Source organism: Hemicordylus capensis, chromosome 1 (genome assembly GCF_027244095.1).
Source record: "Hemicordylus capensis ecotype Gifberg chromosome 1, rHemCap1.1.pri, whole genome shotgun sequence".
Taxonomy (NCBI): Eukaryota; Metazoa; Chordata; class Lepidosauria; order Squamata; family Cordylidae; genus Hemicordylus; species Hemicordylus capensis.
The window spans coordinates 419,950,543-419,971,261 of NC_069657.1; the positions used below are offsets into that span (position 1 = coordinate 419,950,543).

The 20,719-nt window shown below is 45.7% G+C and overlaps 1 protein-coding gene and 1 non-coding gene across 6 annotated transcripts in view; both read left to right on the top strand.

Moving 5' to 3' along the window:
• The window catches only part of PACC1 (proton activated chloride channel 1), a 34,194-nt gene that overhangs the window by 950 nt on the left and 12,525 nt on the right, over positions 1 to 20,719 (top strand). For 2 of the 5 annotated variants that reach the window (XM_053310051.1, XM_053310039.1), the window contains exons 2-4: positions 13,175 to 13,274; positions 13,694 to 13,891; positions 17,484 to 17,638. In XM_053310051.1, the coding sequence (XP_053166026.1) occupies positions 13,780 to 13,891; positions 17,484 to 17,638 (267 nt within the window). In that variant the 5' untranslated portion in view covers positions 13,175 to 13,274; positions 13,694 to 13,779. Of the gene's footprint in view, positions 1 to 9,667; positions 9,743 to 10,838; positions 10,863 to 13,174; positions 13,275 to 13,693; positions 13,892 to 17,483; positions 17,639 to 20,719 lie in introns of those variants that run through there. The other 3 variants (XM_053310061.1, XM_053310045.1, XM_053310070.1) reach the window with 3 other exon arrangements.
• On the top strand, positions 12,912 to 12,981 carry TRNAA-AGC (transfer RNA alanine (anticodon AGC)). The gene has a single exon. It is a non-coding gene; the product is annotated as a tRNA-Ala (tRNA).

The window sequence follows — 20,719 nt, forward strand, 5'->3', positions numbered from 1 at the left end:
ACTGCGCGCCGGAAAATGCCTTCGCGGCTGTGACTTCGGTGGCAACCCGGGAACTTGGAACTCGATCTTATGCAGAGGAGCACAGCAGGCGCCTAGCCGGGTTTACTCGGAAGGAAGTCCCACCAAGTTCAGTTACACTTTCTCCAGAATAAGCATGCATAGGATTGCAGCCTCCGTGCCGGAACTAATGAGTCCAGGCTGCCATCAGTCTGCATAGGACTGATGGCAGCCTAAAAGGCAAAAGGAAACAACAGCTGCTCCTATACCCACGTGCATGGGAGTAAATCCCATTGAATACAGTGGACCTGAGCAAATATGCATAAAGCTGCCCTACGCAGGCAGCAGCGTGTGAAGGAAGGCTGCAGTTCTGGCACATTCGCCTTGCAAATTGGGCGAGCGTCTCCTTGAATCTGGTGGCACTTACTTCTGAGTAAACCTGCTAGGCTCGGCCTGCACCAAGTTTCTACCCTAGTGAAGTGGGCAATTCTTCAGAAATGAGAGCTCAAGATACTGCAGAATACGAAATAGTACTGTAATTATTCAGTTGCAGCCTAGGCAATTAAAAATGAAATTAATAATGCAATGAGGCCGAAATTCTTATTAATAATGGATGCCTGATCAGGTGAGGGCTACCTTAGAAGGGTAGTGGTGACAGTGGGCTCTTTTAATAGTTGGCATGCATCATTCTCTTTCCAGTTTAGTTGAACACCACCTCTCCCTTTCGTCCTGCATCAGCTCCAGATTCCCTTTATAAAAATTGCTTCTCACTTCCCGTCTTCTCCTTAATTCTGATATTCGAGACATGGAGAAATCAACTTAGTACCACAGAGAAAGTCAGCCAGACTGTAAAATGTGTCAGACCCTGGGAGTTTTGTCCTGGGCAAAATCCTTTCTTTTAAAATGTCTGTTTCTTCACATCCTATAGGCATTCATACATAACAGGAGCTGCCCAGCGCTTGAGTCACTTTGCCTGCCTGCTTGGATAGTAGTGCTGGATCTATATGTCCATGCAGTTAAGCAGGCAGGGAAAATGAGTTTTCTAAAGGGTTTTAGAAAACTGAATAGGTGTGCTTGACGTGAGGATTCGTTGAGTCTGTCAAACTGATCTCGGCTATCAGGTTCACCTATTCTTTTGTCCTACGGGTGTTGTGGCTTAAAGGTTGTGCCTTTCTGCATGTCAGTGTACCAGCTGGTGCAATTGTAAGTGGGCCAGCTTGTCTTTGCTTCTCCTTCAGAGCTACAGAGGCTGAGATGGCAGTTCATTGAGTTTAAAAGCTTGCTGCTTATCGCTAAGTTTTGCTTTGGGGGCCTTCACAAAACTGCTGGGTATTAATCCCAAACTTTTTTAAAAATACCATTTTCTTGGTCTGTGTTCACATTCACAGACACAAAAGAAAAATATTGTCTATGCATCAAGTTTTTGAGTTCTGCAGAACTTTTCATTGGATTAGATTAGGGGGCCCCTGCAGTTTGACCACTGCAGTTGGAGATGGTGAGAGTTGTAGTCTTGACCACTTGACTACTGCGATGTGTGCTGCCTTTGTACATAGTCCAGAAACTGTAGTTGGTATAGAACACAGCAGCCAGATTGGTCTCCGGGGCTACCTGAGAAGATCCTATTATTTTGAAAGAACTACACTGGATGCCAGTAAGTTTCCGGGCAGAATACAAAGTGCGGGAAGTTTTTAACACTTGGCTTTTAGTTCGCAACTCCTCCAGAATGGAGGGTGTGTGTCCAGATATCAGTCAAATTTGCCCTGAAGTCCCTGTGAGCTATCGGGGAGCACTTCACACACAATTTGGGTTTCTCATATACATTATAGAGTGTAGCCTGATTTATATCCAGCATTTAAAAAAAATCCCCTTTTTGTGTCTGCTTTTTGGGGCAACTTTGAACTCACAGTAAAGCCTCACAGTAAACCCATGGTAAAGCTTGCTGTCTGGGAAAGCTCCTGGTTATTACCTATAAAGCCCTGAATGGCTTGGTTCCAGGGTATTTAAGAGAACGCCACCTTCTTCATGAACTCTGCCAGTTATTAAGATACAGTAATCAGGGGAGGTCCAATTGCAGTTGCCACTGGCTCGGTTGGAGGCAGCTCAAAACCACCGGGCCTTTTCTAGGTTTTGAAAAACTAGGACTTTAGAATGAGCTTCTCAACAAAATTAGAGCTTCCCTTCCTGTGTTCCCTCTAAGGCGTGCGCATGTGTGTGCACTCACATGTTTTTAGATGTCCGCTCAGTTAATTTTAGATCCCGCTCAGGTTGAATCAGGAAGGCCCCATTCTGAATGTATGTGCGCACACACTGCCTTGATACTGCCGCCCAGAACAAAACTCATTCCACACACAGATGAAAAAAATTAGAATACTGCTCCCTTCTCTGGATGTTTTTTTAAAAGAAAGATCTGAAAACATACCTGTTTGTTTGTTGTTAGATTTATATATTACCTTTCATAAAAATCCAATAAAATTCCATAAAGTCCATCAAAACCACAAAAACGCCATAACAACCAAACAGAGCAGCTGGAGCAGAGAGACTGGCAACCCCCAAGGGATCAAAGCTTGAACAAACACCCAGTGGCAGAGCATTCCAGACCCTGTCCCACATGCAGGATAGGGATGTGCACGAACCGGTTTGGCAGTCCTTTTACAGACCACAGAACCGGTTCGGATGTCCGGTGTTCGAGCCGGTTCGGAGGTGAGGGGTTTAAGGGACAGGAAGGGTGTCCTTACTTCCCTGTCGCTTCCCTCTGCCGGCACTATGCCCAAAGCCGCTGGTGCGAGGCTGCTGCGTACGTCCTTGCAGCCCAGCCAGCGTCATACCAGAAGTGGCTGGTGCACCTGCCACTTCTGGTATGACGCTGAGCGGGCTGAAGGGTGGTACACAGCAGCCCCGCACCGGCGGTTTTGGGCACAGTGCCGACAGGGGGAGGGAACGGCAGGGAAGGTAAGAGCACCCTCCCTGCCCCTTAAAGCCCCCCCCCCACCTCCCAGGAGTGCATGAGCCAGTTCTTGAACATCCCTAATGCAGGACAGTCGAGCCTCCCTCAGTGTCGGCACACAGAGCAGAGGCCCCTCCTGTTGAATTGCTGTTCTTAACAGTTTCCCCCTCTTGTGTTTATTTTTGTGAATTGCCTAGAGCAGGGTTTCTCAACGTGTGGGTCCCCAGATGTAATTAGACTTCAACTCCCATAATTCCCAACCAAAGACCACTGGGGCTGGGGATTATGGGAGTTGAAGTCCAATAACATCTGGGGAGCCACACGTTGAGAAACCCTGGCCTAGTGCCTTTGGAGTCAGGCAGTATATAAATTAAACAAACAAACAAACAAGACTGAAGTCCCCAGCATATTGGCTCATGTTGATAGCATCTGGTGAGGGCAGGAAGAGAGCCCAAGGTTGCTTCTCTGCAGCCCTGGTTCACAGTGTCTTGAAGTAACGATTGAGGGCATTTGCACAGTCAAAAACTGTGTTCTGCCCGGTTTGGGGATCTGTGTGTGCTCCCAGTTTTTGGTTGTGTGGAAACAAGTAGGAGGGAAACCTGGGTAGCTTTTCTTCCTACTTTACTTCCACACAGTCACTCCTACACAGGTTTTCCTCTTAGCTTGCTTCCACACAACCTAAAATTGGGAGCACGCAGAGCTCCCAAACCCAAGCAGAACGCAGTTTTTGACTGTGCAAATGACTTCATTGGGTAATACCTTGTTTGGGACCAGCTAAAAGGACACTACTACTACTACTACTACTACTACTACTACTACTACAAATATTTATATACTGCTCTTCAGCCAAAGTTCACAAACCAGTTTACGCATGGTCCCTTGTCCCCAAAGGGGGCTCACAATCTAAAAAGAAACATAAGGCAGATACTAGCAACAGCCAATGGAGGGATGCTGTGCTGGGGTAGGACAGGGCCAGTTGCTCTCCTCCTGCTAAATAGAAGAGAATCACCACTTTAAATGGTGTCATTTTGCTCAGTTAGCAGGGTAGGGAAAGAAGGGAGCTTTTGAATTTACCAGCATTCTTCCATCAGGCTGGCTGTTTAAGGAAAATATGAAAAGGTAGGGACAGGAAAGCTCATTGGGGATGAGGCCATAGCTCAGTGCTAGAGCACCTGCCTTGCATGCAGATGGTCCTAGGTTCCCTCCCTGGCATCTCCCAGATACAGCTGAGAGAGATTCTTGCCTCAAACCTTGCAGCGCCACTGCCAGTCAGTGCAGACAATACTGAGCTAGATGGACGGATCTGACTCAGAATAAGGCAGCTTCCTGTCTTTCTATGGAAAGGATTTTGTCAGGCAAGGGTGTGTTTTTAAGCCCTTATATGCAGATTGCAGTCATTTTTAAATGGCAAAGGAGAAGTTCTTCACAGAACAATCTTCTGTGTGCTTTCTTGGAAATAACCCTGTTAAGCAGAGTGGGCTGATCTAGGGATGTTCACGAAACCGGTTTGGAAGCCCTTTACGGGCCTCTGAACTGGTTCAAATGGCGGGCAGTTCCGCTGGTCCAAACGGCGGGCAGTTCTGCCAGTTCGAAGGCAGGAGGATTTCTGCTTTAAGGGCAGAGGAGGGTGCACTTACCCCTCCCTCTGCTTTCCCCCTGCCAGCACTCTGTGTTTTAAAAGTCCACCGGGGCGGCAGCGTACCTCCCTGCCGCCCTGTTGCCCCCTTTACTGGAAGTAGGCAGAAGTATCCGACTCGCCTGCACGCACCAGACGCACTCCTAAACTCAGACGGCATAGGGCTGCAGCCTTAATTAAATCAGACCATGCTTAGTGTGAAAAGAGCTTGGGTTGCACCAAAGACTATGGGACAAAGGAGCATGGCTGTTCTGCATTTGAAAATAGGAAGGCCGCTGTTGTTTGGTAGTTGTTGTTTGGTTGCATTTGGAGCCTATGGGTCCCTGGTGCAGCAGAAAGCAGAAATAAGACAAATGTCCCCTCTCGGAAATCCTTACACAATAGTTGTGGAAAGGAAGCCGGTGCCTGATCCATAATGCAGACCAGCAGCTAGTGCTGAGGAGATGAATCCTTGGCTTATCTGAGGTGAGATTTGAACAGGTGGCTTCATAATTCTTGGATGCCAAAGGTACATAGGAAGCCGCCATATACTGACTCAGACCATTGGTCCATCTCGCTCAGTATTGTCTACACAGACTGGCAGCGGCTTCTCCAAGGTTGCAGGCAGGAGTCTCTCTCAGAATTATCTTGGAGATGCTGCCAGGGAGGGAACTTGGAACCTAGATGCTCTTCCCAGAGTGGCTCCATCCTCTGAGGGGAATATCTTACAGTGCTCACACTTCTAGTCTCCTATTCATATGCAACCAGGGTAGACCTTAATTAGCTAAGGGAACAAGCCATGCTTGCTACCACAAGACCAGCTCTCATTGTCATTGGGGGTGATGGGAGTTATATACTGCTTTTGAACAAAAGTTCTCAAAGCAGTTTACATTGTGGGGTGGGAATAAGTTGGTTCCCTGTCGCAAAAGTGCTCACAGTATAAAAGGAAGAAAGAGAACAGCAGCAGCAAACACTGGAGGGATGCTGGGCAGGGGTTGGATAGGACATTTGCTCTCCCCCTGCTAGACAGAAGAGAATCGCCACTTTGCCCAGGGGTACATGTGGGGAAGCAACAACATCTTGCCCAGCATTGAGAACCCCTGCCTTTATTTAGCATATTAATATACCACCCCAAACTCATACCTCTGGACGGTTTACAATAAAACACCCATTAAAAAAACATTAAAACTTTGAAACAGTTTTAAAACACTGATGGATTCTATAAGTCTTATTAAAAGCCTGGATGAATTAATGTATCTTAACAGCCCTTTTAAAAGTTGCCGGAGATGGGGAGGCTCTCGGAGCGCATTCCAGAGCCTTGGGGCAGTAGTGGAGAAGGCTCCTCCCTGATTAGCCATCAGAGGAGCTGGTGGCAGCTACAGACACACCTCTCCAGATGATCTCAGCAGGTGGCCTCCACCTGGGCTCATAACATCATATTTTAAAGCATTTTCTTTAAATATGTTTTAAAGTATATTCTCAAAATGAATGCATGCAGTGTGTCTTAAAATGTTTTATCCTGTCTTCACATCGTTCTGGGGACTAAGGATGCAATCCGATGTCCACTGACTCCTGAGTAAGTCCTGTCTAGGTTAATGGGACTGATTTTGAAATGAACATGTAAAGGATTGCACTAAAGGTATGTTTTGTTAAAAAAACATTTGATTCATCTGCCTCTCACATCCTGTGTTCGGCCTTTTTTGCGGGGGGGGGGGGGAGAGTTGAGGTTATCCAGATTCCAGAAGAATCCTTGTGACTGCTGACATGGATTAAACTTGCCATTTCTGCTCTTTACACGGACTTTGGAAGAGTTGAAAATCCCTATTCTTTGGCTTCCCTGAAGGAGGTTAAAGTGTGTTTAAGACTGGCTAATCTATAAATAATTTTTCTGAATACTGTAATAAATTTTTATTTGCTGATTTCTGGTTCTGGTCAGTGACTGTAACAATAAAGACTGACTGACTGAATACTGTATTGGGTTTTTGGCTGCTCCAGCGGTGACTGATGATTAAAACCCGGAGTCTCACATAATTGCAGTAGGCAATATTAGATTGAACAAAATGGCACTAGTAAACTTCCTCAGTTTTCTTACATCTTTTTTCTGGGGTCTTTCTTTCTGACCCTGCTGTATCCATTCAAAGCATACAGGTGAGGAAGTGCGTTCTCCAGGTGAGAAGTTGTGAAATAGGAATGTGTTTCATGTCATACATTTTTCATACATTTCATTTCATAACGAAATGAAAGTTTCCGTTGTTAAGATGGGGGTTCCCAGCAGTGTTCCCTCTAACAGGGATTCCCAGATGTTGTTGACTACAACTGCCAGAATCCCCAGCTGCAATGGCTTTTGCTTGGGTTTATAGGAGTTGTAGTCAACAACATCTGGGAATCCCTGTTAGAGGGAACACTGGTTCCCAGCCGTGGGTTTCCAGATGTTTTCTGACTACAACCCCCATCATCCCCAGCCATAATGGTCTTGTGGCTGAGGATGATGGGAAGTCCAACAACATCTGGGAACCCAAAGCTTAGGAGTCCTTGTCTCAGACTTGTTTGGATAACTTCATGGAGGAGAGGTCTATCATCGGCTACTAGTTAGAGGGCTACAGGCTCTCTCCAGCCTCAAAGGCAGGATGCCTCTGAGTACCAGTTACAGGTGAGTAACAGCAGGAGAGAGGGCATTTCCTCAACTCCTGCCTGTGGCTTCCAGCGGCATCTGGTGGGCCACTGTGCGAAATAGGATTCTGGACTAGATAGGCCTTGGGCCAGATCCAGCAGGGCTGTTCTTATGTTCTTACGACTGTTTGTCACTTGGAATCTTGTTTCCTCTGTTCTATCCTTCCTGGTAGGGTTGCCAACATTGTGTTTGTCCAAATTGGGACACATGTCAGGTGGGGGAGGGATGGGGAGTCTAGGTGGCGGGTCACCTAGGGGTGGGACTTGGCCCCGCCCTGGTGGCAAGGGTGAGTGCTTACCGGCACCGGGGATGGCGAGAGCTCTGCAGCACGCCCACCTGTCAAACCATGACAGCAGGTGGGTCGTGGCAGGTGGACGCGCTGGAAGGTGGGAGCAGGCAGGCAGACTCAGACAGCGGCAGTGTTCCCTTTAACAGGGATTCCCAGATGTTGTTGACTACAACTCCCAGAATCCCCAGCTGCAATAGCTTTTGCTTGGGGGTTCTGGGAGCTGTAGTCAACAACATCTGGGAATCCCTGTTAGAGGCAACACTGGACAGCAGCAGAGCTCCTCCCTTGGGCCTTCCCCCCAAATGGGGCAGAGCAGCCGATTTCAGGCCTCTGTGCACGTGCTCCCTGCTTCTGCCACAACCCACCTGCTGTCATGACTTGATAGGTGGGCACGGACTGGAGCTCTCGCCGCCATCCCTGCTGCATCTTGAAAAGTAAAAAAAGAAGTTAAAAAGTGGGAGAAATTGAATCCCGAACAGGACAAGAATTTCTCCCCTATAAATAGGGACATCTCGCACAATGTGGGACAGATGGCAACCTTACTTCCTAGGTCCCACCTATTGCTCAGCCTTAGAAATTCAAGAATTGCTGGTGTTTTCTAAAAGCTTTAGTCCCATTCCTAACTGGACGAGTGAATTTGTATGGGTCTGCTGCCCAAGTGTACTATTGGGGCATGGGGCTGAAGCCCAGCAGCATACTCCTGTTACCGTTGCATGGAAAATCACCTTGAATGTTGAAATTCTGAGATTCCTGGGGTGGTGTTTTGTTTTTAACTTTTAAATATCTTCAAACCTTTGTTTGGGTTATTGGGGAAACAAGGAGTGTTATAGCGTTGATCTCTGGGATTGTCTGAGAAAGCTGCAAAAGGAAAGAACATACAGAAAATTAGCAAAAGGAAATGATGGGCTGGTTTGGACGATACTCCAAACTAGCCCAGTTAAATGTGTGGGTGCGTGCATACATTCTACCTGCCACAGTACACTATCCCACTGCGGATTAATCATGGGGCGGGGGGGGGTGGCGGCGTGTGTGTGTGGGGTTTACCATTCAGGCACAGGTTTATGTATTTAATTAGTGTGTCCAAAGGTGGTTTGGATTAACTGTCTTCATTTATAGAATGTTGGAGTTGAACGGGACCTTGAAGGTCTTCTAGCCCCAGGCCTGCTCAGAACAGCATCCCTAGGTTAGATTGTTCCATTGCTGAGCAGCTCTTGCAGTTAGGAAATTCTGCCTGCTTGTAAGTTGAACCCATTGATTCTCACAAGTCTGAGGAAATCCACTGGTCTACTAGTCTGTGCTGAGTGAAAAATGATGCCTGACAAGTGAAAAAAGTCCTGATGAGTAATGTACCAACATAGCTTGCGGAACCATCTGACTAGTAAAATATTTTGTCTGGCTGATAAGCTGAGCCAACATTTCTTCACCCCTGGGTTCTAGTCTTGCCCTCAGGAGCAGCAGAGGACGTCCACTCCTCCTCCTTCGTGACAGCTCTTCAGATAATTGAAGACTGTCATACTTCCTCCTAGTTTTCTCTTCATACTCCGTTCTTTCAACCATTTCTCATAGGGCTTGGTTTCCAAACCCTTCACTATCTTTCTTGCCCTCCTCTGAAACCATTCCAGTTTTTCAATATCCTTAAAATGCAAGACCCAGAATGGGACACAGTACCTCCAAGTGAGGTCTGACCAGTGCAGAATATAGTAGAATTATCTCTTTTATCAGTTGGCCTCTGTTAATGCAACCAATGATTGCATTAGCTTTTCTAGCAGCTGCATCACAGTGCCGGCTCATGTTCAACTTATTGTTCCCTAAGACACCTAGGTCCTTTTCACATGTCCTCCTGCCCCATCCTCTACTTGTGCATTTGATTTTTCTTGCCCAAATGCAGAAAAGTCTGCATTTGTCTCTGTTGAATTCCACCTTGCAATTAGATGGCAGAGGAGACAGCGTTCAGGGGCAGGAGGGAACATGAAGGCATCCATGCTCCTGCCCTATGCATTTAAGTAAGCTGATTTGGAATATTGTCTGAACAGGCCCTTTGTGTTTTGTGACATGCCTTTAGTTATTTTCCTTCCATTCACAGATTAGATGCTGTGCAGCATGTAGGCATAATGTCTATTGGATGCGACAAGCTTGAGACCTTGACAAGAATGTCCTGGCAGTTTGGGCCCTGGGCTTTGAATGGCAGCGCAAGAAAGCATCTGGTCTGAATTGATGCTTTGAAAGGTGTTCTGTCCTTTGTTCTTATGGTCCATTGAACTGAAGAATAATGAAGCGAAGGCCTGTGATTTTGGCTGCTGTTCATTTGGCGTTGACGGAAGATCTGAGGTGTTTGTGCTGCATTAACACACACTAGACAATCCGAGGTCTCCAGCAGTGCTGCTGTTTTTGTGTTCATGAGATTTATTCCTACCCTTTTGACATGAATAGAGGGAGGAGAACTAGAAGTCAAAACACAAGCCCTGTTCACATGTTATATTCAACAGCTGTACAACAAGTGTGCACAGGTACAGATGATTCACACATTATGCTGAACACAGGTAGAGCAGTACACTTCCTATCTGTACCATCATTTGAGGATCCTGTGCCCAGGTTCACTTTTAAAATGAACGCAGGTACAGTAATTCACACAAAAATGTGTAAGGGTGTACAAACATATGTACACTTGTACAACATGATGTCTGAACTGGGCTATAGAATTCTAGAGTTGCAAGGGAACTCTCTCTCTCTCTCTCTCTCTCTCTCTCTCTCTCTCTCTCTCTCTCTCTCTCACACACACACACACACACACACACACACACACACACACACACACTGCTCAGTACAGGAAGCTGCTACAACACAGAAGAGGAAAGGATGCGGAGGGTTTGTTAGCAAGTACAAATAAATTTAGACAGAACTAGAGAGCTATACTGAAGAATTATGTAACTGCAGCTGTGGCTTTCTAGGTTCTTAAACTTTTCTAGGTATTTAAACTTTTAGCAGAGTTTAAATACATTACCTTACTTTTTTCCAGCTTGTTTCTGTTGCTTTATTATTATTATTATTATTATTAAATAAAAGCACAGCATTTCGGATTTACATGACAACCTCTAGAGTCTGCATCCGAGGCCATTAATTCATGCTCCTCAGTTCACCAGTGCCTGTGCATATTCATCTGTAGAGAAGCCCCTTTTGAGAGAAGGTTGGTACTGGTATAGTGGAGAGGTTGGTGTGGGATTGGAAGTTGCCTTCAACAAGACATATGCTTTCTGTGCCTTGCTTGAACTCGTTTTCTTTCTTCCTCTTTGATACAGAAGGAAGTGGAAGGAATGACTGTGTGGTGTTTTGCATGCTGAAAATGAGGGTGGGTGAACATAGGCGTTTTTGGATCACAAATTCACCAGCAGCTGTACTTAACTGTAGAATAGAATATTAGATTTTACTCTGACTTTGGGCTATGGAACCATGCTTTATGCCCCCGAAAGGGCTTGTGAATTGACAAGGAGCTTGTTGGTACCACATAAGGCAGAAATCCATAGTTTGGTCTCATTGTTGGCCTTCAAGAGAGCCCTAAAAACTTGTTTGTTCTGGCCTTCCAAGGTTTTCAAATTGTTCTTAAATGTTTTTAACTGGTCTTGAATGGTTTAAAATTTGTTTTATATGGTTTTAAGTCTGTTGTTTTACATTGTTGTTGGGGGGGTGTTGTTTGTTTTACATCGCCCAGCTGGGCAGTATTGTAATGTAATAAAATAAAAATAAATTAATGAGCCCTGAAGGGCTGGTGTGGATATGGTGCTTATAATTGGTGGTACTGGGAAGTCCTTGGAGCTTTCGGGGGAGGGAAAACATAGGAACATAGGAAACTGCCTTCTACTGAGTCAGACCATTGGTCTATCTATCTCAGTATTGTCTTCACAGATTGGCAGCGGCTTCTCCAAGGTTGCAGGCAGGAATAATTAAATAAAAATAAAAATAAAAAATCTTGTCCTATCTTGGAGATGGTGCCAGGGCCCTAGATGCTCTTCCCAGAGTGGCTCCATCCCCTGAGGGGAATCTCTTACAGCGCTCACACTTCGAGTCTCCCTTTCGTATGCAACCAGGACAGACCCTGCTTAGCTAAGGGGACAAGTCATGCTTGCTTCCACAAGATCAGTTCTCCTCTTCCTGGCATTCACCTCTGTACTGGCAGTCTCTTCGAAGGCATTCAGCGGGTCAATCCATGGAAAGAGGCATCTGTGTCATTTTCATGTTGTTTAAGACACTTTTGTCAGCCCTATTCTCTGATTGGAAGTATTTTGTTCAGCATCTTTCATACCTGTTGCTGCTGTTGTGCCCTCAATATCTGCTACATGTTGGATATGTAGTGGATGTCCTACAGAGCAAGCATGATATAGTGGTTAGAATGTTGGACTAGGATCAGGGAGACCTGATTTCAAATCCCCACCTGGCCATGAAACTCACTGGGTGACTCTGGGCCAATCACGCCTAACTTACCTCACAGGGTTGTTGTGAGGAGAAATGTAAAGCATGTACACTGCTCTGGGCTCTTTGGAGAAAGTTTGGGATACAAGTGAAAAAATAAGTAAATAAACAAACATGGATAGATCAATGGCTGACATACTGCACAATGTTCCGCGCAGGCTGGTAGCACAACATGCACACAGTTGTACAAGTGTGCTCTTGTGCAAATGCGGAAATTGTGAAAACGCAGTTGTGTAATAGTGCAGCCATTGGAAATAATGAATGGCCGTACTATCATGCAAATCTGTTTACACAATTTTTGCATTTGTGCAAGAGTGCTCTTGACAATTGCGTTCACCTTACGTTACAGTGTACATGTTATGTTGCACAGTATGTCAGCTAGTAAACCCAACACATGTATTTTATGTACAAAATAATTTCTCCATTGAGTGGGGATTGAGCCCGAGTCTTCATAATGTGGATTCTTCATACCACTGCCAAATGTTCTTGATGGTCCCTGGCACTGATGTGGAAGACCCTCCATTCACGGGATGATCAATCTAGTGAGCCGCTCTACATGTTATGGTCACTGTGTAAGCAGCAACATGGAGGCTGATGCATGTGGTGTTGTAATGTGTTGACTAGGTCTGAATGAGGACAACTTGCTGAAGGTTGGGGACAGTGTTCCCTCTAAGAGGGATTCCCAGATATTGTTGACTCCAACTCCCAGCATCCCCAACTGCAATAGCCTTTACTTGAAAATTATGGGAGTTGGAGTCAACAACATTTGGGAATCCCTGTTAGAGGGAACACTGGTTGGGGACTATTGCTGGTCTTGCGGAAGTGAGCATGAATCGTCCCCTTTGGTAAGCAGGGTCTGTCCTGGTTTATGTTTGGATGGGTAACTACATCTGAGCACTGTCTGCTGGAAGATATCCCCCATAGGGCATGAGGCCATAGCTCAGTGGTAGAGCATCTGCTTAGCATGCAGAAGGTCCCAGGTTCACTCCCTGGCATCTCCAGGTAGGACTAGGAGAGACGTTGGAGAGCCACTGCCAGTCAGTGTAGACAATACTGATCTGGATGGACCAAAGGTCTGACTCTGTATCAGGCAGCTTCCTGTGTTCCCAAGGTCGCTTACTACATGTGTGTCTATGGCTGGATTTGAGCTCATCCAGCGCTGCCCAGTGATAGTTTTGTTTCTTATATTGTCAGCTGAGTGAAGATGTGGAACAATTTTCTACAAACTCAGGGCCAGCAGAGGAACAAGTTGGCGAAGAAGATCAGGAAGATGCCAGCTCAACTATCCTTCCAGGTGAGGACTGTTGGTCTTCTGGTTGCTAAATGACCATGTGGTTGAATAGATATCTGGGGCCACACGAGTGCCCTCTGTGGAGGGTATTTTTTTCAGCAAGACAAGCAGAGCCATTCCATCTCCCTGAAGTAAGGAATAGTAGTGCCATATGCACGGAGGAATGGATAGCTGAATTATTCAACAGGCGCAGGAAGACCTCTCCAGAAGTCAGTTTTGACTGTGATGCAACATGCACCAAGGTCAGCGCTGTTCAGGCACTGAGGGGACATTGTGGGGAAAGCGGAGGGATATACTTGCCTCCAACATTCACGGGGAAAGCAGGATTGTGTCCCAAGTCTATGTTTTTTTGATATCTTGAAATTCTGACATAATTCCATGTGAGTTCAGGACTCTGGTGTATTTGCCCCCCATATTCCTAGACAACAGCAGCATTTCGGCGCACTTCAGCAAGTCCTGCCTGAAGAACGTCTTCTCGGTAATTCTCCTCTTCATTTATCTGCTACTTATGGCGGTGGCTGTTTTCCTGGTCTACCAAACTATTGTCGACTTCATGGAAAAGCTCAGGCATCCAGTGATGTCTGTCTCGTACAAGGAGGTGCCCTATTACGATGCACCTGGTAAGACTGGAAGCAAATCAGAGAACAGCAACTTTATCTGAAGATGCTATTTTAAATGTCTACAAGTGTACAAATGACTCTTTGGCTTTCCAGCTCTTAAATAGGGATGTGCCCGAACCATGGTTCGAAGCACGGTTTGAGCACTTTAAAGGAAATTAGAAAGGGAACTTTAAGGAAAAGGAGAGCAGATGCTTACCTGTTTTCCACTGCCCCTTCCAGCTTCCTGCTGGGGCAGTGTATATCTCCAAAAGCCCTGCGCGCCATCAGCACGCACATGGTATCTGCGCATGCGTGGGTGCCATGTGCATGGTTAGCATGTTGTTGCTGACCACGCAAATAGCACCCATGTATGTGCAGATACCATGTGTGTGCTGATGGTGTGCTTTTTGGAATGTGCGCCACCCCAGCAGGAGGCTGGAAGGCGTGGCGGAGAGCAAGTAAGCACCTACTCTCCTTTTCCTTAAAGTTCTTTTTCTAATTTCCCTAAAAGTGCTTGAACCACAGTTTGGGCACATCTCTACTTTAAAGCTTGTGTAGTGTGGGCTTTTCGGGTTTTACACATGCCTCTGTTAAGTGCTGTTGATTGATTAAGTGCCATCAGGTTGGTATCGACTCTTAGCAACCACATAGATAGATTCTTCTCCAGGATGATCTGTCTTCAACTTGGCCTTTAAGGTCTCTCAGTGCTGTACAACATGTCAACTAGTGGAAGCTTTTCAGTTCCCAAAGCACCCTGGGAACTGTAGTTTCCTTGTGGTGCTGAACATTCTGTTGGTGGTTCCAAGTACCCAGGTGCTGGGTGAAAACTTTGATAATGAGGAGAGTTCAACATGTTTTGTGTAAGCACAGCCTGTATGTGCTGCTTGGCAGAACTCTAAGGGTGACTAAATGTGCCATTTTAAGGGTAATGGACTCAAGCAAATGACCACTTTTTCAATGACTGTAGCCATAAGCAAAATTTCAAATTCATACTGTGTATGCCCACTGGCAAGAGAACATCTCCTACTATAAGGCCATCTTGTTACAAAAGCCTTAAATATTATAGATAGTGTCTGAAGCGTGCAAAATACATCAGTAACGGAATCTGAAACGATGTCCAAAAATTCGGATTCCATTACTGATGTATTTTGCAGGCTTCTGATGCTATCTAGTAGGAAATGTTATCTTGCCAGTGGGTATATATAATATCAACTTGAAAATTTGCTTATGGCTACAGTCATTTTAAAAAATGGTAACATGCCTGATTCCTTTACTTTTGGAATTGCCAGAAACAGCAGCCCTGTGTCAAGTTCTTCCCTTCCTCTTCCATAATGTCTCACACCCCATGTCTTGAAGTCATTATGTTTATATGTTTCCCCACCCCTGCTGGACGCCATCAGCTGTAGCTGATGGTGAGAATGAGCAGAACATAAAGAGCAATGAGATCAGGATATGGGAGTAGGCAGAGGTGCACCTAGATTATTTTGAACCTGGACCGAGCCCCAGCGCCCCCCCCCCCCGCCCCGGCCACAAGTTAAGCATCATTTTTTAACATGTAGGTTCTTGAGGGCGCAGACCACACCACACAGGACAGACTACAGATGGGGAGGGGCAGGGGGTGTGGAGGCCCTGGACTTCGGCCCCGAAGTCCAGGGGTAAGAGCACCTCTGGGAGTAGGTTATATTTGCCTGATTTTATGCATCAGCTAATATTCTATCCTCCAAAAAGCCAACCCCATACATTTTGCTGGTGGATTTTATTTTCCCAGCCCACTGCCAGGGACTTTGCTTCTCTGCCACAGACTGTCCATACATACACATTTCAGAGTTACAAAGACTACTGCCTTATACTATGTCAGTTTGCCCAGTCCACAGTTGTATGTCTTTGACTGGTGGTAACTCTCTGGTGGTAACTCTGCCTGTTGGGCAGAGATCTTTCCCAGCCTCACTCCCCAAAGTCATAGGAACATAGGAAGATGTCATATACTGAGTCAGACCATAGGTCCATCTAGCTCAGTATTGTCTACACAGACTGGCAGCGGCTTCTCCAAGGTTGCAGGCAGCAATCTCTCTCAGCCCTGTCTGGAGATGCCAAGGAGATAACTTGGAACCTAGATGCTCTTCCCAGAGCGGCTCCATCCCCTGAGGGGAATATCTTCCAGTGCTCACACTTCTAGTCTCCCATTCATATGCAACCAGGGTGGACCCTGCTTAGCTAAGGGGACAATCATGCTTGCTACCACAAGACCAGCTCTCTTCCCTTTGTCTTCCCTTCTCGCCCTTTGTCTGTCTATGCTAAGGATTGAATTTCTGAATGCTCTTTATTCACAGCATGTGCACTCTCTACCACTGACATACATGGTCAATGGCCATTAGCATATATTGAGACAAGCCTTGCTTAGTGGCAGAGCACATGTTGTTTAGGCAGAAGGTCTCGGGTCCAGTTCCGGGCATCTCTTAAGGTTTTTAAAAATGATCTTAGGACTTACTTGTTCAGAGAGGCCTTTTAGTGTGTTTTACTACAGCCTGTTGGGTTTTTCATTTTAATTGGGTAGGTTTTGTTTTTGTCCTACGTTCTGTTAAATTTTATATTACTCCTCTGGTTTTATTGGTTTAAATAAAATAAAACTCTGGTTTATTTTATTTGTATTACTCCTCTGTTTTTTTTTTACCCCTGCTAACCTGGCAAAGAGGCACCTTTTAACGTGGCGGTTCTCTTTATTTAGCAGGGGGAGAGTAACTGGTACCTCCAGTGACTGTTGCTGGTGTCTATCTTATGTTTCTTTTAGATTGTGAGCCCTTTGGGGACAAAGATCCATATTATTTATTTATTATGTTTCTCTGTAAACCGCCCTGAGCCGTTTTTGGAAGGGCGATATAGAAATCGAATAAAAAATAATAATTATATTGTTGTGAGCACTCACACACCCCCAGCAGCATTTTCCTGGAGGAGCAGAATATACATATTTTAAATAAATAAAATAATCTCCAAGTACAGCTGGAAAAGACCCACCTGAAACCCTGTGGGGAGCTACTGAAAGTCAGTGCCAACAGTAGTGAGCTAGATGGTTTGATTCGGTAGAAGGCAGCTTATACCAAGCTGCCATTGATAGTTCATGGCTGAGTACAGGAACTGCCATATACTGAGTCAGACAATTGGTCCATCTAGCTCAGTATTGCCTACACAGACTGGCAGCAGCTTCTCCAAGGTTGCAAGCAGGAATCTCTCTCAGCTCTATCTTGGGGAAGCCAGGGAGGGAACTTGGAACCTAGATGCTCTTCCCAGAGTGGCTCCATTCCCTGAGGGGAATATCTTACAGTGTTCACACTTCTAGTCTCCCATTTATATGCAACCACAGTGGACCCTGCTTAGCTAAGGGGACAAGTCATGTTTGCTACCCACAAGACCAGCTCTCCTCTCTTGCCCCCAGGATTCCCCCAGTTTCCAGTCCAACCTCCTACAGATCCTGATTTTCATATTACTTGCTGTACGCTGTTTTAAACAGTAATATTTTTTGTTCCGTTGTTGCACATGATGATTTTGCAGGGACCTGGGGCTAACCCAGTTTACAAGGAATGCAACACTTTCCTTCCAATGTCTGTCCCCATCACAGGTATTGCCCTCTATCCAGGCAAGGCTGAACTGCTGACCTGCAAACGACACTACTATGATTACATTCCACCTCTGGTAAACCCGGGTCAGCCAGGAGAAATCGAATGCCCTACTCAAAGAATCAACTACACAGATCCTTTTACTAATCAGACCAAGGTAATAATTAAGCAGAGGAAAGACTGGAGTCTGTTGTCTCATTCGCAGCATTGTTGTCTAAAATCGTAGCGGAGCTGTTGCTGTGGAGTTTTTCTTGCTGTGCTGTAAGTGTTTTCCTTAAGGGTTTTTTTAAAAACATCCAGAGATGGAGAAGCTCTTATTTTGACAAGGAGTGCATTCCAGAGCCCTGGGGCAGTCTCAGCGAAAGCCCAGTCCAGAGTAGCCACCAAATGGGGAGCATAGGAAGCTGCCATATACTGAGTCAGACCATTGGTCCAACTAGCTCAGTATTGTCTTCACAGACTGGCAGTGGCTTCTCCAAGGTTGCAGGCAGGAATCTCTCTATGCTTTGGTAGTTTGTTGGTTCAATAAAAAAATCTTGTCCTATCTTGGAGAAGCCAGGGAGGGAACTTGGAACCTAGATGCTCTTCCCAGAGTGGCTCCATTCCCTAAGGGGAATATCTTACCGTGCTCACACATCAAATCTCCCATTCATATGCAACCAGGGTGTGGACCCTGCTTAGCTAAGGGGACAAGTCATGCTTGCTACCACATGACCAGCTCTCTGATCCTAATGAGCTGGTGGCAACCCTAACCAGACCTCCCCAAATGATCTTAATAGGCGGCAGTTTTCATGACAAAGGTTCATAACATTGCCCTGTGCTGAACATTGAAACTACCCTTAAAAGAATCCATCTTTAAGCCTCAATCCTGTGTACAATGTGGGTGGAGTATGAGGGGATGATCTGATGGGTCAGAGGGAATGCAAGCAGCACTCTGAACTGTGCCCCCACCCCCAGGCCCCACACTACCTGCTATGCTTAGCAGTCCATCCATCCACCTGGGCTGGAACACTCAGAGCTAAACCTGGCTGGTAGTATGTTCTTGCGGATTGGGGAGAGAGAGACTACAAAGGGAAAAACCAGACACCCACTAATGCACTTGCCACCTCACCAGTGGTGCGTGTTCCCAGTCCTCTGGCGATCAGGATACCCAACACCACGCAGTTCTCCTCCCCAGAGTCCTCATTTACACTCTCATTTTTGAGAAGGTAAGAAATAGCAGGGATCCTTTCTGAGCTCCCATTGTTTCTTACCATCTACACATCCTAGTGGCGATCACAGAAGACCTGCTTCTCTCTTAAGTCTTCTGACTGTGTGCAAGAATAGGGTCTGAGGGAAGAGATGGGATTGGTGGCAACCACAACTAATGGCAGGCTAGTGAGCTAATCCTAAATTTGTGGACCCCTGGGAAAAGCTGTGGACAGGAGTACACAGTACTCCTTGCCCATTTAGACCTTTAAATTGTACTCCTTAATCCTGACTTCACATGTAAATGTAGCAGAAATGCATTTACCATGGGGTTGCCCCATGCAGCTTGGGCCTTAGAGGAGATGGCAACTTATGCTAAGACAGGAGTAAAATTTTAAATGGGACAGGGCTGTTTAGAACCATGGTTTATGTCATTGAACCATGGTTAGTTTGTATCTCTGGACCCATACTGGTCAACAAACTGGTTTATTTTGGGCAAGCTACAGTTGACTGCCCAAAATTTGAAGATGTTTGGTTTGTCCTAACCATGTTCTCATGTGTGAACCTACAACCATGGTTTTATCTTGGTTTGTTCCATTAGCTCCATCCTCACAGGGGATAAAGGGAGACAAGCCTAGATTCGGGGAAGTAAGGAAAATCAACCACTTTGTTTGTTTGTTTGTTTGTTTAACATATTTATATACCCAAAACATGAGTCTCTGGGTGATTTAAAATTAAAATCATTTAAACATTGAATCAATTAAACAACTAAAATCATGTAAACAAATATTAAAATCATTTAAAACCCAACCTTAAAAATATCAAAACTATAAATCTAATTAAAAGCCTGGGTGAATAAATGTCTTCAGTGCCTTTTTAAAAGTTGCCAGAGATGGAGAGGCTCTTATTTCAATAGGGAACACATTCCAAGGCCCAGGGGCAGCAACGGAGAAGGCCCATTCCCGAGTAGCCGCCAGACGAGTTGGCAGCAACCGCAACCGAACCTCTCCAGATTATCTTAACAGGTGGTGGGGCTCATGGTGAAGAAAACGTTCTCTTAAATACCCAGGGCCTAAGCTGTTTAGGGCTTTATAGGTAATATCCAGCACCTTGTATTTTGCCCGGAAACGTATCGGCAGCCAGTGTAGTTCTTTCAACACAGGAGTTATATGGTCTCTCCGAGATGACCCCGAGACCAACCTGGCTGCTGCATTCTGGACCAACTGCAGTTTCCGGACTACATGCAAAAGCAGTCCCACATAGAGCATGTTGCAGTAATCCAGCCTAGAGGTTACCAGCATATGTACCACCATTTTGAGGTTGTTCATCTCAAGAAATGGATGCAGTTGGAGTATCAGCTGAAGCTGATAAAAAGCACATCTGGCCACTGCCTCAACCTGGGACACCAGGGAGAGGTTTGGATCCAGAAGCGCCCTCAGATTGTGTACCTGTTCCTTCAAGGGAAGTGTGACCTCATCCAGAACTGGTAGATCAAAATCATTATTGTTTTAGTGGTTTGTTTTTAGTTGTAAACCGCCCTGAGCCATTTTGGAAGGGCGGTATACAAATCAAATACATAAAATAAATAAATAATAATCTCCTGAGTTCTGACTCCGCACAATAAGTACCTCAGTCTTATCTGGATTCAGTCTCAGTTTGTTATCCTTCATCCAGCCCATTACTGCCTCCAGGCAGGCATTTAGGAAGGTTATGCCTTCACCTGATGATGTTGACATAGAGAAATAGATTTGGGTGTCATCAGCATATTGATAACACCCTGCACCAGATCTCCTGATGATCTCTCCCAGCAGTTTCATGTAGATGTTTAACAGCGTCGAAGACAATATGGAGCCCTGAGGGACACCCTACAAAAGTTCAGATTTTGAAGAACAACAGTCTCCAAGAGACACTATCTGGAATCTGCCTGTGAGATAGGAGTGGAAGTACTGCAAAGCAGTGCCTCCCACCCCCAATCCCCTCAGACATTCTAGAAAGATACTATGGTCGATAGTATCAAAAGCCACCGAGAGGTTCAAAAGGACCAACAGAG